At 38.2% G+C, this 26,236-nt stretch overlaps 1 protein-coding gene across 8 annotated transcripts in view; it reads left to right on the top strand.

Moving 5' to 3' along the window:
- The window catches only part of NRG1 (neuregulin 1), a 1,144,545-nt gene that overhangs the window by 957,017 nt on the left and 161,292 nt on the right, over window positions 1-26,236 (top strand). For all 8 annotated transcript variants that reach the window (XM_038560145.1, XM_038560144.1, XM_038560142.1 and 5 more), the window contains exons 2-3: window positions 14,564-14,741; window positions 24,735-24,856. In XM_038560145.1, the coding sequence (XP_038416073.1) occupies window positions 14,564-14,741; window positions 24,735-24,856 (300 nt within the window). The remainder of the gene's footprint in view (window positions 1-14,563; window positions 14,742-24,734; window positions 24,857-26,236) is intronic.

Here is a 26,236-nt window from a genome sequence, read left to right as displayed (position 1 = left end):
CTGTGCCTTGGGGTGTATGATTCCTTTGATGTGGAGCTTTCTCTTGGACCCTGAATGGAAGGATATTAAGGGTGAAATGATGCATAGCTGGGCTCTACTCACCCCGGTGTATTTATTTTTGTAAATTAGGTCCTTTATACCATTTTCATGAGATAGGGTTTCACAGTTCTTAATATTGGAAAATTAACACAATTCATTTCTCTTTGGGAACTGTAAAAGTTTTCTACTGCCGCTGTAACTAATTACCATGAATTTAGAGGCTAATAACAACTCACATTTATTATCTTAAAGAGTTCTGTAGGGTAGAATTCTGAGACAGATCGCACTGGGCTAAAGTGGTGTTACCAGCGCTGCATTTCCCTTCTGGAGGCTATGGGAGGGAAGCCGTTTCCTTAGCTTTCCCAACTTCCAGAGGCTGACTACACATTTTGGATTGGAGCCTCCTTCTTCTGACTTTAAAGCCAGCAACATTGCATCTCTGGCCGTTCTTTGACCACAGTGGGGAAAGGTTACCTGCTTGTGAGGATTCACATGATTATGCACATGGGTGCACTGGATAATACAACATAATCTTCTCATGTCAAAGTCCTTACCTTAATCCCACCTGCAAATTCCCTTTGGCTGTAAAAAGCATCTTATTCACTGGTTCCATGGGTTAGGATGTAGACATCTTTGGAAGTCGTTAATTTGCTGGCGACCAGAATGGATATGCTTTCATTGGTCTCAGCTCTAAGTGGGCAGTAATTTTAAAAACTTCATATTAATTTAGAAAGCTTAATAAACAACCAAACAAGGACCTAAGTAATGATATAATAAGAATAGCACCCATATTGTTGCATGTTTGCCTTGTGACACACAGGGATGCTAAGTACATTAATCACATTATCTTGTTCCATTCTTTTCACAGCCCTCTGAAGCTGGTTCTATTTAATCTCATTTTACATTTTAGGAGACTGAGGCTAGAGAATTTTGCTAATTTACTAACGGTTGCATAACCAGCATATGGCAGAGTAAGATCTGAATTTATGTCTGTCTGTCTCGGGCTTTTTACTAGGATACTTCATGGCTTATATTTAGTACTAAAGTGGTAAGAGTATAACATGGTGTAATGAAGTATAGAGAATATGACTTATGCAGAGAACGCCTATCTAGTCAATAGTTGTTTTAATAAGGAAAATAATCTGTTACCATAGATAAAAGTTTTCAAGATGCCATTTTATGCATTGAGCCATGTTTGGCCGATTAATATCAGTGGGTTGTATATAGATTTAGTGATCACTTCTCAAAGTCTCAATTTGAATAGAAAAGGCTATATTGCATGATGAAGTGGAAAGGATATAGTTACTAAAGCGATTTTTAGTGCTCTTAAATTGCAAAGATAAAGAATTTATTTCACAAATCCCGCTACTGCCTAAATGGCTAATAAGGTCTTCCTCTTCCTGCCCTCACCCCAGGCTGTACTCCAGGAGGGTAGGGATCTTGTTTTCCTTATTCAAGTCTGAATCTTGAGTACTTAAAACAGTGGTATCTATTTAATAGACACACTAACACATGTTGCAAGAATGGAAATCAGGAAATGTCTAAGAGAATAAAGCCAGTTATCTATAAGAATGAGCTATGATCTGGATATTATTTGCATTCCAGAAGAAAGTATTCAATACATAATATTCTAATATGTTTGGCTGAAAAAAGACCATATAATTGGAAATATAAGTAAGAAAGATTGTGATAACCTTGATAAAGACAATGGTTTTACATAAATCTTGTGTATTAGAGAGAAACTAGGGCCTATTCGATAGGAGTATTTGAATCACAGATTGCTTTTTTTCCTTAATTAGTTTATTCAGCAAATACTATTGAGTGCTATTCTGGTTACTAAGATAAAAGATGAATTAAAAAAAAAAAAAAGCACAAACCCTGACTTAAAGGAGCCTTCTCCTTGGTGAAACAAACACCTATAAAGATAAAGTGCATTGTATTAAAAGGAATAATAATGGTTCTATGGGAATACAGAAGAGGGACACTTACTATTCAAAAAATACATAAATTGGGCAAGCCATCTTGAGTCAGTTTGCAGGAATTGGGGGCATAATTTAGATTTATAGAGAAGTTTCAAAGATAAGACAGAGTTCCCATATGCCCCTCATCCAGTGTTGCATTCTCTTGGTGTATTGATCAAAACCAAAAATTAATATTGGCATAATACTACTGCCTAACTACAGGCCTTCTTCAGATTTCACCCTCATAAGTACCCTTTTCTATGATGAGATGAGATCACATATGAAAGCGCTTTGTAAACAGTAGGCTAAGTGCTAGTAGTACAAGAAATGCCATCAGACTGCCCGGTGTAGGTCATAGATGGTGAAAGTTGCCTTTTATGAAGGCAGCTTTAATAACCTAACCATGAGCTCTGTTTTAGTTCCATCCATGAATGTAATTACTTCCTTATGAATCTGCTATTTTTTTTTAAAGCTGTTATTGATGTAGTGCTTATTGTGTGCTTGTGAGTGTCTTGTTCAAAGTACTTGGTCCAGTGCCCGGGTTCTCTCCTTCCATCCTGTGTGAGGCAAATCTGCCTTGCAGGTGAGGGGCTGAGTCTCACCTGGGGCCAAGGAATGTGCTGTGCTGGGTTGGAGTAGGAAGCTGTGCTGACTCCAGAACCTACTTTTTCCTCCCGTGTGCTGTTTCCGGAGTCATTTTCCTGTACAGACTCAGTATAAGCATTTTCCAAATCATACTTCTTACTGTGCAAAAGTTCATTTCCTTTTTTTATTCTAAAATGACTTCCTTCCTGCTTGAGGGCTTTGCATGCGTTGTAATATCCTATGAATCTAAACTTTTGATGGTGTTAAAGACTGTTGCTTTCCTTCCTTGGCCTTGTATCAGTCTTGAGGATTCTATGATGTTTAGTCTGTTCCTATACACGGCAGCCTTTCCTGTTGAACATTTTAGTGATCCCTCTTGATAGCTTCCAGCTGCCCTTTTTTTTTTTGGTGGGGGGAGGGGGTTCTTAAGGATACACCAAAGCGATATGTGGTTTTTTAAGGTGTTAATTATGTAATTTTGTGCCTTCTGCATTGTAGGACCTAATATTTTCTAACTTTTCAGGTGGTTTATAGGTAATGGCAGGTCAAATCGGCACTAATAATGATAACTCATTTTTTTTCAAGACGCAAAATGTTTTTGCTATCATTTTAATTAGATTTTCCCAACTGTATGAAATAGATAAGGCTGAGGCTACTCCCCCCACCCTTTTTATACACAAGATTATTGAGGTTCACAGTAATTATGTGACTCCCTAATCCCACAGAACAAGCAAGCGCTGGACCTCAGGTTTGCTGACTCTCCATTCTTACCAGTTAATAGAGATCCTCAAAGACTAGAGAGAGAAAGGCAGGACACTTTGCATGGAGTTAGGGATTTAAAATCATGGACTAGAAACTATTAGCAGAGACTCTAATTAAGCTTCTTTCTAAAGAAAAACAAACAAAACTGAAAGGTATTTCTAGTGGCCTGCCAGTCCCTATGGAGGAAAGGAAAGCTACATGTTGATGTGCTAAGTACACTTCATTTACGTTTCTTTTGTGTACTGTTTGTGAATCTTAGTGCTGGGAAGATGTGATTGGAATTTAGGCACCAAAGGATTATCTCCGAATGTGTGGGAAGCAGCTCACTTTTATTTTCAAAAGATGCTTTAATGTGTTTGTTTTTAAATGTGAAATAAGGGAAGCCATGAATTTTAAATATTAGAGAAAAGAGAGAGAGAGAGAAGTGTGTGTGTGTGTGTGTGTGTGTGTGTGTTGTCTGAAACATACTACTTTGGCTCTAATCACAGTTTGACTTGTGAGGACTGTACAGGAAAGCATCCCAACCTTGGAGCTCTGTAAGATTGGTGACAAAATTAGATGGTTTTACATGATCAATGATGTGGCCCAGGTTTTCTTACTGTGTATAGTCTGTTACATTTGACTCTGGTCATTTTCCACCTCTTTACCAAATTCATGACCCTGGGAACCCGGAGATAAGAAAATCGCCTTCCCTGGTCTTTCCTGTGGGGTAGAAGCAAAATGATAAGGATTCAATTGTTAGGTTGCCTGCTGACCTGCTTAAAAATGCAAAGAGCTACCCAAGCTTTAAAGATCCTCAGAAAGTCAGACGTGAGTCCTACTGAAGAAGGGATGCAAGGCTGGTTATTTAAAACCGTAGTATACAGAGTGGAGAGAAATTTACCTTTGATCTGGTGCGCTGCCTTTCAATCCTGGCATGTACCTTTCAGTGTCATCCAGTTTAATAAGTTACTTGTGAATAAAAAAGAAAAATCAGAAATGTATGGTTGCTAGGAAAGTTCATCTGCCTAAATAACAAAGAAGTAGATTTTAGATGTCCTGAAAGGATGCATTTATTTTATGGTTAGCGCTGCAACATTTTCTTCTTCACCAAAGGAATCATTTTGAAATGGCCATGTGAAAACTAGATCATGGGGAACTAACATGGGTAGATCAGTGAAGCATCATTGCTCACAAGCGATGCTTTAGGTTTTATGCAATGTTTAAAAGTCTTCACATAGTTGTCACCGTTTAAAATTAATTATAATTGAGGGCTAACTCATCTTGCCCGGGAATTTTATCTGGTTTAAAACACCTATCTATATAATTTCCATCTTTCATTTTAGTGATATCAGTTAATTAAATGATCCTAATTCAATTTGAACAAAGAAATAGGTTATGAAGGTAAATATTAATGCATCAAGGTCATGCTAATGTGCCTAATTTACGTAAGCAATAAACACATCAGAAGAGAAAAGCCTCGTTCCAATAAGAAATAAATACAATATCAAATTTTCAGTAACTAGATACTTCTCCATTTCTCTGTTTTTAAGTGATGTATTGGAGAGGGATATGGCAGGTATGTGCAACTAATGAAGGAAAAAGCCCTGCTTTTTGACAACAGAAGAGATCAAATTTATGAACTTATGTCAAATGAGATTTGCTTTTCATCGGTTAGGGCAAAGTGAGATGGATCCATGTTAACCCTGTGTATCGGTGGCCTTTTATGAAGCTGGTGGGACATCTTCTATTCTGTCCATGAGTGAGATGCTCCTGTAATTGGGGCCGGCTGCTGTGACAGCATTAATTAGGCAGCCCTGTTGAACACTTACCTTAAGCTGCCAGCAACTGCGCCGTGATTTACTCCAGCACCCATCGTCACGGTGCGTTGCCTTTACACCTTGAAAGGACAACATTAATCTGTTAAGACCCTCTTGTTGCCGTATCCTCACATGGGGGCTATTGAGTTTCAGTGAACCTGGAGTGAGAGAGAGCGTGGTTTACCCTTGTGGCATCTGGCGGATGGCAGCAGTCACACAGTTCAAGAAACTTGTGTTGGCTTACCAACTTCAAGGGTTCTGTCTTGTTTGATTTCTCTATAAATCATCAAAGTAGCTTAGAAAATTCAGCAATTTGCACATCTACGTTCTCTCTCAGACTTTTTTTTTGTCCTCGGACTATGTGCAGAAATGATCTGCCACGTGTTGTATCCCAGATTTATTTTTTTTTTATTTTTTATTTTTTTAATTTATTTATGATAGTCACACAGAGAGAGAGAGAGAGAGGCAGAGACACAGGCAGAGAGAAAAGCAGGCTCCATGAACCGGGAGCCCGATGTGGGATTCGATCCCGGGTCTCCAGGATCGCGCCCTGAGCCAAAGGCAAGCGCCAAACCGCTGCGCCACCCAGGGATCCCTGTATCCCAGATTTAATCAGAAAACTATGGTCATTATTAATGTATCAATATATTAAATCTGATATTTGACCAATGAGCATATCCGACACAGCAAATAATTGTTTATTGTCTTGTAGTTAAGAGTAGGAGCTCTGGAGGGGTGCCTGGGTGGCTCAGTGGCTGAGCATTGGCCTTCGGCCCAGGGCGTGATCCCGAGGTCCTGGGATCAAGTCCCACATTAGGCTCCCTGCAGGGAGCCTGCTTCTCCCTCTGCCTGTATCTCTGCCTCTCTTTCTGTGTCTCTCATGAATAAATACATTAAATGGTTTTGTTTTTGCTTTTGTTTTTTTTAAAAGACAGGAGCTCTGGAGTCAGACTTCTGGGGTCCCAATCCTGGTGCCAAATATACCAGCTGTGTGACTGTAGGAGGTGGCTTTACGTCTCTGTTTCTGTTTGTAAATTGAGAATAACAATAATGATAGATATCTTCTGGAACTTCTATAGAGCTGAAAAAGAGTGGACATAAAGTTCCTGGAACAGTGCCTGGCACACAGTAGGTACTCGAGAAGTGATAGCTGGTACTATTCTAAAGGAGTTAATGTTGAAAGTACTGCGGGGGCCTTATTTTAACTTCATCGGACAGACTTTTGGAACACTCTTACAGTAGTTTTATAATTTTATCGTTGGCCCTCGACTTACAAAATCCTGGGCACAGAATTACAGAACCGTATGGAAGAGGAAGATTGCTAATTTCAACAAACATAATATCAATTTTCAGGCCGAAAAATTCTCTTACCTAATAAATCTGCACTTATTTTCCCCTGTAGAATTTTGCAGTGTTGTAAATCTCTCACAGACATACGTGGAGAGGTGATCTGGTTTATATAGCTTATTATGAGAAACAGAAAGTTACCACCGTGGCTATGGAATGGAATAATCTGTCCCATTTTTTGTTTTCTGTCAATAGGACCTTTTCCTGCCTTCAATTCAAGCTGCACAAAAGCACCCCTGCTGGAGGGGAAAGTCCTGGGTTTAAATCCTGGTGTGCAGCTTGTTAGCCTTATGACATCAAGCAAGTTCAAGTTCCAGCATTAACTACTGCCCCTCCCCATAGCCTCACCTGTAAAATGAAATGATTACCCGCTTTGCATGAAATTCATGCAAGAACTTCTGCAGAGAAATGGTAAATGCGGGGATTTGCGTTGACCATAAACACAAGAGCACACTTGCTAGTTAAGGGAGCTAACTTAGACCTTGTGGGCTGGGGTCATCAGTGAGGACAATCAATTTTAATTTGAAGGCGAGGAGATAATATTTTAATGTGTGTGCTCCTCTTGCTGGAGTGGGTGAGCACCTGGCCTCTGGGGAGGCTCCTATATAGGACACTGAGTGGCCCAGGAAGGACCGTGGTTGCGATGACCGGCATCCTCACTGAGGCCGGGTTGGAGCAGAGAACTCTCAAACAGTGATGACCAGAGAAGAGAAGTATCAGAGAACAGGAACATTTTCAAGTAGAGACTACTATTTATTTAATGATTTTTCCAGATAAATTTAACATCTCTCTATTCTTTGGTGTCACATGGCAGGGAGTATAAAGAGTCCTAATCCGGTGGAATGCATTAAAACAAAAAGTCATGTCACTGGGGTCCTTCCATTCCGAATAATAAAAAGTCTTTTGAGAAGGTAGGCGTTGTCTCTGGATTAGCTTTTGGACCTGGGTCTCTGCTTTCTCAGAATCTTCTAGATCCTTTGTTCTGCTTACTCTTTCAGCAAGCTCTTGAGGTTCTGCTTTGAGCCAGGTCCCTAAGATCCTATGTATCTTGCCTCTGATAAATGTAGACCTTTGGATGTTTGAATAAAGTGCCAATCGAAATGGACACACATAACACACAAACACGCCGCCCCCACCACCACTACCACCACCACCAATATATAGCCTAATCCTTCCAATCATGACTATGGCCACCTACTAATAACTTGTTTTTACATCTCCTGATCTGGTAGAGATAGATTCCTTAAATGATCAATTCCTCTTTCTTTACATGTGTTTTCTTCAGTGCTGCCTATTGGGTATGGTATTCAGATATACAATGTGGTTGTCATTCTTGAGGGGTCTTAGAATATACATACCTTTTGATGGGCTGATTGTGGCTCAAATTCTCAAATAGGGCATTTAGAAGAATCATACTGTCTCATTCAACTTGTAACAGTTAACTGTGAGAAGTGAAACTTTGAGCCCATCCACATGTAAGAATTCCTTCCGATGGAAACTGCTATGTTTGGGAAGTCAAAGTTAACCACAGTAAGAAGCCAACTGTTGTGAATATTGGAAGTAAGATGTTGAAACATTGCCCCCAATTTTATTGTTCTATGTTGTGTAATGACCTGTTCCATGTGTAGTTATGAGGATCAGTAGGCTCATAAAGGTATGATTCAGTAGTGCACATGCACATCCTTGCACCATATAAGGAGTTGGGCACAGAGGGCCTGGATCGCTCAGTCGGTTAAACATCTGCCTTTCAGCTCAGGTCATGATCCTGGGGTCCTAGGATCAAAGCCCACGTTGGGCTCCCTGCTCAGCAGAGAGTCTGCTTCTCCCTCTCCCTGCTGCTCACCCTGCTTGTGTTCTCTCTCTGTCAAATAAATAATAAAATCTTAAAAGAAAAAAAAAAAGAATTTGGACACAGACCTGCTAAAATGGTATTTCTGGAGTCCAGCTATCTTAACCATACTTTGAAGCATATTCCTAGTGTGTTTTCTGGTTAAGCTTGCTTTACTGCTGATGATAACAGAGTCAGCTTGAGAATACTTTACAATAAAACCTTGAATTTTATAGTGACTTTGTCTCACTTGAAGGCATCCACATGTTTTATCTCACCCTCCAAATATCTTTGCTGAATACACAGGGACAAATAGCAGGCCCATTTTAGCTCACAGGGGACTGTAATTAACTAGAGTCCAGAACAGTCTATCTGAAGCACTGGCCAGTGTGAGCACTGAGTCTCTACTTGGGGCAATAGATAGTGACCTTACTGGTTAGTTCTTACCAAACTTAGACCACTAGCTGCATCAGTAGCAGGACTGGTAGTCCAAGGAGTATTCTGAAATACCATCGCCACCGGATCTTGCTGCCTTTGACACAGCTATATTTACAAATTTTAACCTGATAAGATACATTTTCCCAGTCAAGCTTATTAAATCTATGAGCACAGCTCAGAAGACCAGCTGGCAAAGGATAAACTTTATCTACCCTGTGCCTGACCATAATAATCTTCTCTGTAAGGTGGGTTCAACAAGGGAGAAACATGATCGGGAAAGGAATCTTGGAGGCTTTCTTCAGTAATTTATTTACCACTAACGTGACTATGAAAAAGGGACATCCTTCCACTTAGAGGACTGATTGATGATATTCGTGTGGCTTTCATTAACTAACAACCAATTTTCACGGTGCAATCTGCACGTGTGTGATGTCAGGCTTTTAAACGGTTGTGTGGAGGGGAAGATTTCTCTGGGATTGCAGCTGAAAGCTCGCTGGTATCTGATAATATTTTGCAGGTTTCCTGTTTAATTTGTTCAGTGTGGCGAAGCTCTTTGGATGAACTGCACAGTCAGACATGTAGAGTAATGATAGGAGCTCGCTCTGCACTGTCAGATCCTTCACAGGACAGCAACAACAACTTATCTAGTGTCACATGCTGTCAGCATATCTTGGTTCTATACACATGCTAAAACTTGTTTCCTGACCTTAACAATACAGTATAATATTTGATACAGCAGCAGTGAATATATTTTTTAAAACACGTGCCCAGTAGACGATTAAAACAGGAGGATCGCTTAGATGAATAGTTCTTTATACATATTTATTTCACCTTTAGTGCAAATATTTATTCACACATTAAATTGTTGGGATAAATGAACACATTGCCTGAAGTTTTCGTGTGGTCGGAATGTAAAATAAAGATTTTGGGATTATTGCCACAATTTTGTTCTACATTGTGTGACATCAAATAAGGAGGGTAGAAGTTTATGGATGCTTGGGTGGCTTAGTGGGTTAAGTGTCCAACTCTTGGTTTTGGCTCAGGTCACAATTTCAGGATCCTGGGATCAAGTCCCACATGGGGCTTTAGTCTCAGTGGGGAGGCTGGTCAGTATTCTTTCTCCCTCACCCTCTGCCCCACTCCCACTCATACGTGCTCGCTCGCTCTATCTCTCTAAAGAAAGAAAAATAGAAAATCTTCTTAAAAAGCCACGGAAGTGCAAAAACAGACTTTTTAGTGTATCTAGTATACCTACTTGCTTTGAGTTAGAGTCAAAAGAGTGTGTTTGTGATCTTTTAAAGGCTTTAAGACACTTAAAGCCAATAAAAAGAAATGCCTGTAAAGTGTGTGGTATTGCTCTGAGGGTTTGGGAGTTTCTCTTTTAAAGGCTGCTCTTTATTGCACTTTACTGTCTGTCTCTGTTGATACATTTCTAAGGGTGTAGATACATTCATATTAAGTTTGAAATAGATTTCGGCCAAGACTACCTAAAACTTGCTCTATCCTTAAATTATTTTAAGGTGTGGAACTACTCTGCCTCTCCAGAAACACATTGAAAGTGAAATTCTGAATGGTAGGCAGACCAAATACAATTAAATCGCCTCCTAGATTCTCAGAACACGTACTGCATTCGAAGCATTAACTTAGCATTGTTTACCTTGAAGCAATTTACTATTACCCAGGGATTGTAAGGCAAATACTTTTGTTTTTTGCAGTTTTAAAATCCAAGTACTCAATTAAAAAAATATTGCCCCCAGTTTAAGAATGATCCCTGGCCTTACAAACTTCTAAGTATTAGAAAGTACTTGATGGAATAGATTTTTGTTAATGAAATAAATAAGATTATTTCAGGTGAGTAAATCATTGACTGGGAAACATACATAGTAAAATGTTTTCCATTAAAATATGGTGATTATTTTATAATTTGATAAAAGAAAGTTTCTTAACCTATGCCATTATGTATAGATGAGAATAACTGCACCATCATTGGTGCTCAATTATTAGTTTGCATTTTTGTGAAGAATCTGAAATATTTACGGCTATTCTATTAGTGTGGTCATATAAGGAGACAGAGAAGAATTTATATTGTTGCCAAGTCTCCAGAAGACTTGAATTTGGGCTCTACCAAGAATGAGTGAGGAAGGTTGTATGCTGCTTCTGTAGAAGGTACCACTGACAACAGAACACCCATGGACCAAGGATGCAGTTGTGTGGCTCTGTTCATCGTATACAGATTTGTTTCTGCATTTATGCTCCGGAGGATTTTGAGTTAACTTCTTGAAAGAGCTGTTCTCTGAAAAGTGAGATATCCTCATGTCATAGATGGTGACCCTTGAAAGGTACAGCAGGGACGTTTTTACAAGTAAACTTTCAGGGTTGCAAAGTTAGAGTAGCTGGGAACTTCTGTACTTCCGGTGGACTTGTAACTGTGTGCAAGGGGGAGGAGCTCAGGCCAGTCGATGGAGATATACCAGAACCCCAAACACTAAGAAATGTTTATAAAGAGTCAGCTTAAGGAGTGGATATTTTAACAAAGAAAGACTTAGAGCTGAGGGTCTCTGCAGCACTACATCACAGATCATCTCTTAAAGACAAAAGATATGTGGGTCTTTCTTTGCACATGAAATGCCAAAGGAAAGGATAAATGTTGACCTACCAGATGAGTGGTTGTTTCCTTTCCTTTGGGGAGAATTGGAGCCCCAAAGTCATGGGTATGAGGTTGAACCATATGAAGATTTCAGTGCCGGCCCAGTAACAGAATTTAATTGAATGATATGGTTTTAGGAAATATATTTGTGAATTAAAACTCCAATATTCCCAAGAATCTCCTTAATGACTGCAAACTTAACCAAAATTTTAAAATTTCATGAAATCTTGAGCGTTTTATTGAACTGCAGTGAGAGCAGATGAAAAAGGCAAGAAAACAGAGAGAAACCAAGATTCCTCTTTTTCTTGCTATGTGTTTATGTGCATATGTATGTATATATTCCCTTATTTACTGAATTGTTTGAAACTTGATTGTAGACATCATGACATTTCATCCCCAGTACTGCAGCAGATACCACCTAAGAACACAAGGACCTTCTGTGTAACCACAGTGTAGTGACCACACTTGAGAAATTTCATGTTGATATGATACCTTGATTCCGATTTCCCCACGAGTCCCAATAATATCTTTCAGAGAGTTTTCTGTGATGCATGATTCAGTGATAGCTACACATTGCATTTATTTGTCATGTCTTTTAATCTCCTTTCATCTCCCATCAGTTGTCACAGTTGGTCTTCTGTGGTCATTTATGACATCAGTGCTTCTGAAGTCCGGACGAGTTGTGTTGCAGAATATTCCTCCATTTGAATTTGTCTGATTGTTTTCTCATGTTTGAGATTCAGATTCTAAATGAATAAACAATAGATAGATAAAGAGGTAGACAAGAGGGGAAGGAGAGATAGGAGTGAGAAAGGGAAAGAGAAAAGGAAAAAGATGCAGATGATTTGATGAAAATTTGTTCAAACTAAAGAATCCAAAGTCTAGTAGATTTCTATTGAGACAGTATTGATAAGCAAGTGTGTGGAGTGGTGGGCGAGGGTACATGGTGCTTTATTGAGAGTTAAGTATTTCTGAAATAGTACAGTGAAAACCTTTTGCTTAAAGGCAAGGGAATAAACTTTGAGAGTTTCGATTGTGTGCTAAGTTAAATGTAAAACTCAGTGAAAACCAAAAAATATCAAACCTGTTCTTTTAGTTTATACGTAAAATAGTGAGGCAATTTATTTTTCTTAATATATGTAAGCCCGTTTCTTTCATGTCATTTAGCTCCAGCAAATTTGTTTCTTTAAAACCCTCTACCGGGCTCACAAAGTGGAAGATGATCTTCAAGAGTTAATGAGAACCTTCAGACACTATTCCAGATAGATGAGAATTTAGACTGTTTTTAAAAGCCTCCAAAACAGAGATTCATGGACCCCATCCTAAAAAGAAGACTCCTATAAAAATCTGTGCAGAAGTAAATCTTATTTTCAAGCTGTCAGAAAACAAGAACCAGATAAAATCATCAGATATCAAAGGCAAAGAACAGCTGAAATGAGTTTTCTATCTTGCCACTGTATCTTCGCATTAAGTGCCTACTTCTCCACCTCCTCTCCTAGCCTCTAAATAAATACTAAGGGCACATGTAATTTTAGGAGCTCTGCTAAGAAATCACAATGTTCAGATGGTTTTTGCTATAATTTATAGGAACCTTCCTCTGCTTGTTCCTGACATTTCTTTGGATTTACTTGGTAAAGGCAGACTTGTAGAAAAACAAACATACCCTGAGTAGGAAAGGTACTTCATTTCCTGTTGGAACATGGCTCTGATTGCTGTCCTTGGAGTCCTGGTCACCATACCCAGTAATAATTACACTCTGGATCAGGGAAGGGCAGTCTTACTTGTCGTGGTTTGTTTTCTGGGATTTTCTGTTACTACCTGAACTGGAGCGGAAGTGGACTTGATAGTTGGCTTCTCTAAGACTCAGTGGACACAGAATTGTTGAGAACTCAGGTTGTGTGATGTTGGTTATTAAGTGAAATGTTGTATGCAGAGGAAAGTCCATTCATTATACTTTTGATTTTTTTTTTAAAAAAACTTTTATTTTGACAAAACCAGGCATGCTGTATTGAATCACATAACCAAACAGCATGCATACCTGTTGCTTGACTTCTGTGATGATCGACTAGCTTCTTGGGAAATTTGTTTCATTTTTATGCCTACCCATTCCCTACCACCATTTTGTTTTAATGCAAATCTCAGGTATTATAACATTTGATTCCTGTCAAATTGACAATTTGACATGCACATAGTAGTCATCTGAAATGGTCATTCATTGTCTGTAGGACAGCAACCGTAGGTCTAATAAATAAAAAAGTGATGTCACCAGAGAATTTCTGTCTTGAAGAAAGAAACATTATTATTATATTTTATTTTAAGGATTTTATTTATTTATTCATGAGAGAGAGAGAGAGAGAGAGAGAGAGAGCAGAGACATAAGCAGAGGGAGAAGCAGGCTCCATGCAGGGAGCCTGATGTGGGATTCCACCCCAGGACCCCAGGATCCACCCTGAGTCAAAGGCAGATGCTCAACCACTGAGCCACCCAGGTGCCCCGAAAGGAACATCGTTAAGAGTGATGAATTCTCTTTGTTCTTTGGGCCACCTCTGATGATAGCAGAGTCTAACTCTGACTCTCCAGGAAACATAATCATGAACAAGTCAGTCACTTAGCCATTTCTGAAATTAAGCTTTCCCATTTAAAACATGGGTGTGATGCCTGCTGTATCTATTTACAGAATTCTGATGAAGATAATTTGTGATCTGAGATGTGCACATGCTTTACAAATAATGGCCTGTATGTTGTACACCTGAAACCAACAGAACATTTTGTGTTAACTATACTGGAATTAGAACTAATAATAATGATGATGAGGGCCTGGTTTGTATATTCTCCTTCAGCATAGGTTTTCATATTTTTGAAATGATCAATGTTCAGGACTTTACTGGCATCAGAACATGTAAAGATTGGGGAAGTAACCATCTAGAATATTTTATAATCTAGATTCTCCCCCACTCCCTTCTCAAGTAAATTTTATTTGGGCATTTTATTTTTCTCCAAGCTGAGATCCATTTTGGTTGACTCATTTTCCTCCCTCTCTCTCTCTCTTAGATAGTAAAACATTTGGGAATGGTGTCTTGATCAAGTTCACTTAAAATTAACATATTTCTTTTTGAAAGATGATCAGAATTTTTTTTCCTTCTCTTTTCTTGTTTAGCTTTGCCTCCCCGATTGAAAGAGATGAGAAGCCAGGAGTCTGCTGCAGGCTCTAAACTAGTGCTTCGGTGTGAGACCAGTTCTGAATACTCTTCTCTCAAATTCAAATGGTTCAAGAACGGGAATGAATTAAACCGAAAGAACAAACCACAAAACATCAAGATACAAAAAAAGCCAGGGTAAGTGTATTGCATATAATAGCAGAGGCAGTGTCTAGCAATAGAATGATATAAAATATAAAAATTATTTATGGTCCCAATAAATGAATTTTTTTATGAAAAAGCTATGATCTATAATAGATGGAAAGGTTTTTCATTGTATGATGGCCAGAAATTGTATTATTATATAGGAAAGAGTTTGAAGTTTCTGATTCTTGCAGCTTCTGGAAAGGAAAGAAAAGAAAAGTTTGGATGGGGAGAGAACTTAGAGGATCTGGAGAGAGAAGGAGTAGTAGTAGCAGCTATAACTGGAATATGTTACATCTAAAAATCGGTTGCTTTAAAATAAGACAAATGCTGTTGAGAATACCAGTGCCTTCCACAATCAACATCCCAACTTCATGAGAAAGCTCAGTAAATACCCAGCTTTATGGAAAGAGAATGCAATTGCTTGAATTTGAACTATTTTCAAGTAAGAGGTTAATACATACAGTTATACCTAATAAGATTTTTTAATGGACAGTTCTGTGATACTACATCACCGCTGTAGCACATTAAAACATCAGATAATTTTGGCCAGCAAAAATCTTAAATCATCCTACCTTCATCGAGGAAGGACAAAGTTGGAAGGGCTCCATGTGATTCCCGTAACATCTTGGAGGCGTGTCCGTACCAACTCTAAAATGAGGCTCCTTTATTATTCCTATCCTCTTGATTTTTATATATTTCTTGAGTTAAAAAATCCTCTTCTAATATCAAACTACATTTTGAAATTAGGGAAGAGGTAAGTACATGAGAGTTTTGCTTGTAAATAGTCCTTTAATCGATGTGACATGTCTAATAGTACTTCCAGGCTCAAAGATACATTTTCTTTTCCTCACTCTTGAAGGATTCCAGTGAAATCCCAGAGAACAGAAGCAACAGCAAAAGAATCTCCTCCTGTACTTTAATTTTATAGAACACCTACCAAAAAGTTGTCACACAGTCATGAACAAGAGACAACAAAGTGATTATAATGGAAATTTAACTTAATCTTCCCAAAGTGTTTAATTGCTGTAATAACCATAATTACTGAATTTTTTCCCCCTAGTTTCCATGGTTTTATTGACTGTGCCTCTTATTCTCGTTACCGATTATGTCAGCAAGACTCTTTGACTTGGAAATACTATAATACAATGTGGGAAAAAAGGGGGGCTTGGGTGGCTCAGTTGGTTAAGCGTCTACCTTTGGCTTAGGTCATGATCCCAGAGACCTAGGATCAAGCCCCATGTTGGGCTCCTTGCTCAGCAGGGGCCTGCTTCTCCCTCTCCCTCTGCCTGCCACTCTGCTTTCTTGTGCTCGCTTTTTCTCTATCAGATAAATAAAATCTTAGAAAAAAAAAAAAAGGTGTGGAGAAAAAAAGAGTGGATATTACTTTGAGGCAGGTGGTTCTTCAATGATACAAAAAAATAACACTGCTAAGTGACATAGTATTTTTTTTTTTTTTTTTTTTTTACAAAATCTCATTATTTGTTACATCATTCCCATAGGTAGGAAGGGAAGTTGAACCATACATGGGGGCTAATTTTACATACTAAGAAATTAAGATTCAAAGAAGTGTTCTATCTTGCCTTGAGTCACACAACTAGTAGGAAACTAAGCTGGAGCACAAATCTATTCCTTGGGTTCCTTAACACCTTATTCCTTCTTTTAAAAAGGGAAAGCATACATGTTTAATAACATGTACGTGTGGGGAGGGAGGAGGTAGAGTGAGTGAATGGAAAAAAATAACCATGACGCTTATAGAGAAGTTTAATAAGAAAAAGAATACTTTTAGATACTGGATTGAATAGAATTTGGTGTCTGTTTTGTTTTTCATCAGTGAAACACGTTAGTAAGAAACTAAGTTATCTTCACATGCAGGAGAATGTCTCGTTTCTTTCCACACGGCTGTCAAATGATATCAGTAATATTTAAGTGCTCACAGAAGGCTTTATGCTGGGAGTGTGGGGGAAATGGGAGAAGCATGAGTGTTATCTCTGCCCCCGGTGGGGAGGGTGTCACAGATTGTATAGGGATTCTCTGGTTTAGCCTTATCTGAGACATAGCTGTTCCAGAGGGTATTGCTACGGCACTCTTAGGGCTGGGGGGGCTTCGGGAGTTTTCAAGCATCCCATCCATTTGCAAATAGTGACTTTTTAGAAAATTACTATTTATATTAATGTAAATTCTACTTTAAGTCAAGATTTAATCAGGGAGATATCCCTAATGTTTGATCGAGTGCATCATACATACATTAAAGCCTAGTGTTAAATTGTAGGTTACTGACTGTAAGTGCCATGAGGTTGGGAAGTAGGAGGGACCCCCAGGAGCTTCCTGAGTAGCCATGAGGAGGTGGATTTGAGGCTGCTGAGGGAGGAGAATCTCCTCTGGCTAGGTGGGTGGGCTGGACTGGGCCATTATAGAGAAAGAGCAGAATTATAGCCAGTAGCAAGTTCTGTTTACAGGACAGTCAAGAGGTCAGCAACTGGTTGGATGGGAAATTTTGCCCTTTATGGGACAAGTTGCTGTGTGTCAGACCGTGGGCTAGATGCTCGGTACATAGACATGAATAACAAGCTCCTTGCTCTCAAGAGGCAAGTGGTAGAGAGGGGATAGAGTTAGAATACTCAATCTTAAGTGGCACAGTAGTGATAGTCATGGGATGTCATGGCAAGAAGCTAGCACAGAAGGGGACTGGGTCAGGGATGGAGGAGGCTTCCAAGAAAGAAGAGGAGGAACAAGGGAGGGAGAAGCTAGGTTTATCTAGGCTGAACAGAACAAAACATCTTCCAACTGGGATTATTCAGTCTGAGGATGATGCTTGGGGAGAAACAAATGAAGATGGGTAGATAAGGAGAACAAGGTTTTGAAAACGGTACATATATGCTTAAAGAGGTAATTTGTTACATGGCTCGGATGACATATAAAAGGATCATTAGTATTCAGAAAAGCATTTTCATGTTGGCCTCATAGGTCCAGACAGCTAACAGCACTGTCTACATATTAATAAATTCCCATTATACCAGAAAGGCCCATATTCAGAAATTACTTCTTTTAAATAGCAGCCTTGCTGGAAAGAATTAAATGGAAAACAAAAAAGAAAAAAGATGTTTTATTCAGCTTATGTGGCTGTAAATTACTCTTGGCAAAGCATTGTAACATACTAGATCTTCCAAAAATCCGACACTTTGTGTAAAGTGATCCATTAGTGTTGTCATCTTTTTTTAAGGTTAAAGGACCAAACGGAATCCAAACTTAATCAACATTTGCAGCGTGCCCTATTATTTCAACTTGTCCTATAAATATAAGAGAATGGATACTATTATTGTTATACTCATTTTTAAAAAAATGAATGCCCTCAGCATGAAGGAAGTTCGGTTTCTTGCTATAGATCTAATGCCGATGAATAGTAAAGCTTGGATTTGAAATTAAGTCTGAGGGATCCCTAGGTGGCGTAGCGGTTTGGCGCCTGCCTTCGGCCTAGGGCGCGATCCTGGAGACCCGGGATCGAATCCCACATCGGGCTCCCGGTGCATGGAGCCTGCTTCTCCCTCTGCCTGTGTCTCTGCCTCTCTCTCTCTCTCTCTGTGACTATCATAAATAAATAAAAAAAAAAAAAAAAAAAAGATTTGAAATTAAGTCTGAATCTCTGCCTCCTGTCTTCTCACAGTTACTGGTGGTTTTTTTATGTATGGTAAAGTCACAACACAGGGCTAGGGTCACATACGGACATAGGGTAATGTCTTTAATAAAATTCTCATTTTTCAGTTTCATCTACATATTCACAATTTTTCGTTACTAAGATATTCAAACTCTTTTTTTTTTTTAATTTTTTATTTATTAATGATAGTCACAGAGAGAGAGAGAGAGGCAGAGACACAGGCAGAGGGAGAAGCAGGCTCCATGCACCGGGAGCCCGACGTGGGAATCGATCCCGGGTCTCCAGGATCGCGCCCTAGGCCAAAGGCAGGCGCCAAACCGCTGCGCCACCCAGGGATCCCAGATATTCAAACTCTTATGGTTTGCAGTGGTTGCTCTGTTCCTTAAAACTTTATCTTGGGTTTTGATCAACCAAGCAGAGGTGAATTGTCAGGTTTAGGATTTCCTTGAGATTCTCTCTTTCTCTTTCTCTCTCTCTCTCTCTCTCTCTTTTTTTTTTTTTCAAAGAAAAAATGTTGACTCTTTTCCATCCCTTAGTCTAGGTTTCTTTTTCACTTAATCTAGATCGTACATAGGAGCCAGAATTTCCTTTTCATCCCTGAGTGCTGCGAAAAGACTTCACACCAATCAGCAATTTCTGTTATTTTGTAAAGTCTTCTCATCCTTCTGCCCCTGCTCCTACTCAAACTACATTCTTACATGTTCTTCCTATGATTTTGAATTTACATCTGAGCCTGTGTTTGTTGTATTTGGCAAAGCGATATGTGGAACCAATTTAAAAAAATGGAAACTGCCCTCATGTTATGTGTCTGCTTATCCCTTTGTTCTGTTTCCTCTGCCCGGTGGATAATTTTGACCAAGAAAAGTGGTTAAAGAGCATGACGTATGACAGATTCATATTCGAGGCTGCTGGATTGGCCTCGTTTAAATATCTGTTCTATGTTAGCCTTACTAGAGGCTGACTTCCCACTGTTTGTGTATGGCACACTTTTCAGATGCCCTTGGTTCTGTCTCAGCTCTTCATTTCCACTCTCACATATTTTAATTTTGTTTGAGATTGGGTCTAATTGGTTTTGTCAAATTTCTGTGAAAATTGTAGAGGAATACTTTCTTTTGTTGTCAATTATTGCAGGTCCTTTGACTCTATACTAGAAAAAGTCCACACACATCCCCTTCTTTTATCAGTTAAGCAGCTCTTGGAGGTCATTTTAATTTTATATGTAAGGAAATCTCAAATTCCTTAGGTATAAATGGGAATTCTCAGTGCCTATTTCATATGGCTTATGTGAGGCATTTGGTGCAATGCCTGGTTTTGTATAGTATGACAGTTGCTTGTGAAACCCTTCTCCTCCTCCTCCCTTATCCTTCTTATTATTGGCAGTTTGACAGTATCTGAAGCTGTATCGAATACACACACACACACACACACACACACATACACACAGACATGCTTACACACATTCATGGAGTTCATATATGATTCCTTAGAGATCAGGGGAATAGATTTATATGAACTGAGGAGATATTCTCTATATGCGTTTAAGTTGCCTTGGCCTATAAACTGTGGTGGAAGAATCAAGCCAAATTATGACAAAGAAGATAGTAGTTTTTGGAACCTTGAATCCATCCTCTGAGCACTTATTGAAAAAATAGTTAGCATTTTGATATTCAAAAAGGAGAAATTAGTATTTAGAACTTTCATATTTAAATCAGTCTGTCTTAATTTATTTTTACATCATATTGTTTTTCTTAGTCCAAAGATAATATGTACCTATAAAAAAATCAAAATAGTGCAGGAAGATGAAATGTAATTGTAATAATAGCTAATACTTACTGGGAGCTTACTGGATTCCAACCATTATTTTAGACACTTTACATGAGTTAACTCTTTTAATACTTGTAGAAAATGAAAATCCACCAAAACATCAACCCCTCCCAGGTTTCTAGATAACTCATTAGTTCAAGAGCAAAAAAGTTATTTTATGATTGGATGGGAATGCAACACTTTTTCCAAGTTAACTTCCTTCCTGTGGAGAACATATGGTAGCCTATTGAAGAGAGTACAACAAGACTGTTGTATCCATACTTATCAAAGTCTCAGATCTTTGCAATGTATAATTTTCAAGAAAGGTTTGTCTATTTCTACTTTCTTCCTAGTTCCCATGCTGTACACTAGGACCTACAGATTGGAGTCTCATAATTCAAAATATCATTGGAGTTCACAGGGGTCCCAATGATCATTTGGATCAGTGGTTTTCCCATTGTGTCCCTGGAGAAAATCTTAAGTTTCCACTGAACTGAAAATGAGCCACTCTGACCTGAACACCTTTGTCTCTTTATGATAGTTTTGAATATGAGGTTCTAATTTAAACAGGATTTTTTTTTTTTCAAAATAGTTTAAACCACTGATCTAATTTAATCCTTTCTCCGCATAGAGATATTCTTGACAGGTGGTTATCCAGACTTGAATCTTTGCAAAGAGAAAGACACCCTCCCCATTTTTGAATGTTCAAAAACTCTTCCTTATCACTCAAAATATGCCTTTTTTTCCTGTCAGACATCATTCTGCTTTCAAAAGCCTCCCCAAATAGTTTTCTCTTCTAGGTGACAACCATGAAATATATTTTAAAAAGCTACCCATATCTTGTTCATAGTTGCCTGCCAATAGGACCTCTGTTCTTTAACAGAATCTTCTCTAGTGATAAGATTTATAAGCCCTATTCAATTGTAATCAACCTCTTCTAAGTCCTCTAGTTATTGATATTTTTTCATCAGATGCCACTTCAAAACATAATTAAATATTCTAGATGTGATCCAGCCTATGAACAATGTATTGAGACTTTTATCCAATTTGATTTATGCTGTTTTAATATTAATATGGCCAAACATTGTATAAGTTTCTTTCTTTCTTTTTTTTTTTTTTTTTTTACTAGTTGTTTAAAATGGAATAATGTTAAATGCACGGCTAATTGAAATCCTTTTTTCTGTATATATTATTGTCAAGGCACATCTCTGCAAGCCTGTACTTCTGTTACTGATTTTTGAACTGAAGTGTATTTGTTATGCTTATCTTGATTAAATTGAATCTTAGTCTTGGCCCATTGATGTTCAGTCCCAGAATTCCCAAGGGTGTTCTCTATTGAAAGGATACCTTAGCTGCATGTCATGCCTTCCTTAGAAAGTACATATTTGCATAAAAACCATTAAGAGGTACTGTTGGAGAGAAATCTATTTAACTTTGTTCAATGCAATATTTATTTGATAGAAAAATTTTCTTTTATTTCTTGTTCTTTCCCTTATTTTTTTAAGCATAAAATTTATATACATCATTTGGAATAATATTCCAGGAAACACTGTGTAGGCCTATTAGGAGAATTTTTATTTTAAGAACTATCCCTTAAAGATTATGTTAACTATAAAGCTGATTCCCATGTTTCCTATAGTTTGATATAGTTCAGTAGTTAAAATATAAATGGCACAGCATCGAGAAAAAACTCCACGCAAATCATCAGCTTACATGAATAGGGAAGAAAGAGTGTTCTTGGAATTATTATAACCTCGAGGTGTTATACGTTCTTGGGTTATTGTTGTGATAATCTTAGAATTAAGATTGGGGGCTTAACAAGAAAAGTTATCATTTTCTTACTTTAGGAATTCACTTTCCTCTGTGTTGAAAACCAGGGTATTATTCCTCAACCTGACGTTCTTCATGATTTACCTATCAATTATTATTAGTGGTTTCATGGTTGTACAAGAAAATTCTTCCAGCTAATTATGCTATTTGGGGCTGGATAAGCTTATTGTAGTATTTATTACATTGTTTCTGACTGTTCTTTATAGGTGTGTGTCATGAAGGAAACTTGGCATACATCGACAAATTTGTATAAATAGCCAATAATCCATTAAGGAGAACACTAGATTTGAGTACTCCAAACTAGGCTTAAAAGTTAGCAGAACTCGGTGGGTGTAACATGCTAATATTGTGTTTTGATAATTTTAAAAGTTCTTGAAAAAAAAAGTTCTTGTAGTTTATAATTAGATCTTTATATCAACTTGCCAATACGCTTGCCTTCGGATTGTTCTATTTTGGTTTTAGGGATATACTTCAGGGAAGCTTTTCTGTGGCGAACCTCTCTAGTTAATATGTGAATATCCCTGCATAGATAGCCCTTGATCCCACCTCTCCCCCTCTCCCCCACCCATTACAGCTAAACCGGCTGTTATTATATTAGATCCACTTTATCAACTTTGTTCTGTGCACCATTATTTTCAGGAACTAGATATGTTACGTGGATGACAAGGATTCCATCGTCAAATAAATTTGAGAGTAACTAAATAATGTATTCCCCTCTTATAGAGTCAGAGTACATTAGCATATTAAAGACTTTGAGAATTCCTGAGGATTAACAACAACAAAAAGCCTGTTTTTATTAACCTAGTGCCTTCCAAATTTGAGTACAGTACCCTTTGTTTGATTTTCTCAGGTTTCCCTATTGGCTGACATTGTTCTGAATCATTAATTTTTCAATCCATATGTTGGTTTGACTGTTGCCGCCTTGGTCTGGCCCTCCGATTGTCTCTGCCCTCTTAACGGAAGGCATCCTCCTTTCCTGCAGCCAACATGTAGTAACATTAGAGCCTGGAGAGAGCTTAAGTGGGAGCATCCAAGTATTTTCCTCGTTCATTCACACAGTCATCCAATAATGTTTGAGGATGCACCAAGGACAAAGCTGTAGCATATCCCCATAGAACTGTGTGAGGGTGCCAACAAGTTTAAATTATGGACTCCCCCTCCAGAGTGTATGTGCTAATTTGAAAAATAAGATATACTTCAAGAACTGTGAGAATCATGGGAGAGGAACTTCAGGCCTTTCAGAATTTAGACTAAGAGGGCAGCAGCAGCCACCTGATTAGGAAAGGTTTAATGAAAGAATTGGCATTTGAGTTGGTCCTGAGAAGTGAGCTAATATCTTGCAATACAATAGCCCCTTTTATAGGAGGAAGAAAGGGCACAAGCAAATGCACCATGATGGAAGCCCATATTGTTACATATGGGTCAGGGTGGGGCAGTCAATTCAGTAGACTGGAAGAGAAGAGAAGGAATTGAAGTTTCATTAATTAAGTTAGAATAACTGATCGAATCAGATTAGTAACAGATGACAAGAAGACCAGAAAGTTCACTATAAAACTAGGATGGTGTAACTTATGGGAGCTTTGCCTGTAATTTTGAGTTGCCATCTTTGCTTCCGACTTTCTTTCTCCTGCTTTCATCCCAAGAGCCCAGGCAGTCAGGACCAGGTGTGAGTATACAGGGATGCTTTTTTTTTTTTTTAAGATTTTATTTATACATAAGAGACACACAGAGAGAGGCAGAGGGAGAAGCAGGTGCCCTTAGGGGGGAGTCTGATGTGGGATTTGATCCCAGGATCCCGGGATCATGTTCTGGGCTGAAGGCAGACACTCAACCACTGAGCCACCCAGGTGCCCCTACAGGGATGCTTTTATTTTTTTATTTTTATTTATTTATTTTTTTACAGGGATGCTTTTAAAAGACTTTAGTAAACTCTACCAGTCCCAGTGGTTCCGTGTTTTTAAATCATGGAGACTGCTTAAATTATTGGCTATACGCAACAGTAAAACATAGATGAATCCAAATCACAACATTGCCTATGTTTGAAAGAGTGTTGAATATTGATTTAATATGCAGTTGTGTGTGCTGCTGTTATACATTTATTTCAGTCTTAAGAATGATTTGTGTCCTTCTATGCTCCTAGCAATGTGAATCTTCTTAAAGATAAATACCCTTTCTTTTGTAAGTGGTAAATCCTTTTCATTCAAAATTAACATAAGTCTTGATGTTACTCTACTGAGAAAAGTGCAGAGCATTTTAATCTATTCTAGCCTTCCTTAAGTCTCTGTCCTTACCGTATCTGTAAATGATTTTATACTATTTTAATCTTTCTAGTGGCTGATGATATTTAGATATAGAAAGGAAGAAAATTTACCAATTGGTTTGAAGAAAAAATCTGAGGCATAATGTATTTAGTTCTTGTGGTGGAGTAATAAGAAGAAAAATTAGGGAAGATGTCCTTTAAATTACTAATCTGGATGATAAAATTAGGGCCATGTCCATGGTATAATTTAAATGTGATATACCTCATCTTTACTCTTGGTCAAATCATACGTTTGTGTGTTAGTGAGTCGTGTTGTAATGTGGTATGTGTGGAGTGGGGAAGGGGAGTTTGACAACCCTGAAACTACGGAGAAATAGATTTTGTTGGTCATTGTATTTTGGTGAAATATACTTACACCACTTTGGTCCTGATCTTCTAGGAAGTCAGAACTTCGCATTAGCAAAGCATCACTGGCTGATTCTGGAGAATATATGTGCAAAGTGACCAGCAAATTAGGAAATGACAGTGCCTCTGCCAATATCACCATCGTGGATTCAAATGGTAAGAGATACCTACTACATTCTGTTTCTCAGGCTGTAAGAGGAATAATCCAGATATGTGGTGAGAATTGATAATAAACTGGTGTGTTAAATCTCATCATGAACAAATAAAAAACATGGAAGGAAAACCATATACTTCAAGTATCTTGTGTGTCTTCCATAAAACATACTTCCATAAAAGTGTGTCTCTACTCCTTGAGGTGATATAAATCTAAAACATACATAAATTTTTATTTTTTAAGAATTTCAATAAGGTCATGAATGGCAGAAACAGGATGGGTTACTAAAAGAGTTTATACTTCCTATTTAAATTTGTCAGAGAGGGCTGTCAAGTCTTTGGCTCTATCAATAACAGAGTATGTGTGTGTATATATATGTGTGTGTATTTATATACAGAATACATATGTATGTGCAGGATATATGTATATTACATACATATGTATGAACATATGTATATTATGTATGAATATACGTGGTGTGTATGTGTGTGTGTGTGTGTGTGTGTGTGTGTGTGTGTGTGTAACAAAATATAGTCCCAATTCAGTCCTGGAAATTTGAATGTTCTCATACGTGTTTTTAATTCAGCTGGCTCTAGGTCATAGGAAGTTAGGCCCATCGATTTTTTTAAGTCTGTTAGTTCCGAAATTAGGAGAGTCTTAGAACCAAAGCATTTCCTACTATGTATAGTCTTCAGCTTCTGCTTTCTTGAGAATGGTGCCAGGGATATTTGTTAAACAAATGAGTGACTTGGAGGTAGAAGGTGTCACTTACCCTCCAGCAACTTCTCTGAGTTATCTGAAGAAGTAAAAGAACCACAGCTGGTGGCCATTTGCTCATGATACTCTACTACTCCACAGTTTGATGGAGTCATCTCTAGAAGCTCATGATGAGCTAGCAGTAAGTGCCTCGTCTCTTGAAGTAATAAAATGTGACTTCAAAACCCTTTGGTGCTTCTTTCCCTTCTGCATTATGACATTTAACTACTGCCTACACAAGCCCTGTCATCTGCTATAAAGCCAAGCCTAATTACACCGCTCCACTCTAGGCGGAGATGAGAAAGAGTGCCCACTGTAGAAGCCTAATCTCTGAAAGTGGTAAGGTAAAAATGCAAGACCAGCAAGGGAAGAGCAAAAATAACTTTAAGGGTCAACTGCATAGGAGACTGATGTAGTTTGTGTCTGTTGACTTAGTAGGACAGGAAGAAGGGGAGTAAGATAAAAATACTGAACAGGGTTGGGAAGATTGCAGGTTAATTCCCAGCTTTCTCTGGATTCCCGAATGAACTGCTGTGTTGCAGGGTAATCAGAGTTCATTACTTTAAATTTAAATGCCTCCCTCCACAGAGAGTAAAGGACAACAGTGAAAAGCAGTTTCTGTCACT

This window comes from Canis lupus, chromosome 16, assembly GCF_011100685.1.
Source record: "Canis lupus familiaris isolate Mischka breed German Shepherd chromosome 16, alternate assembly UU_Cfam_GSD_1.0, whole genome shotgun sequence".
Taxonomy (NCBI): Eukaryota; Metazoa; Chordata; class Mammalia; order Carnivora; family Canidae; genus Canis; species Canis lupus.
Note: the sequence above shows the minus strand (reverse complement) of the source record. Positions and strands in the feature narration are given on the sequence as shown.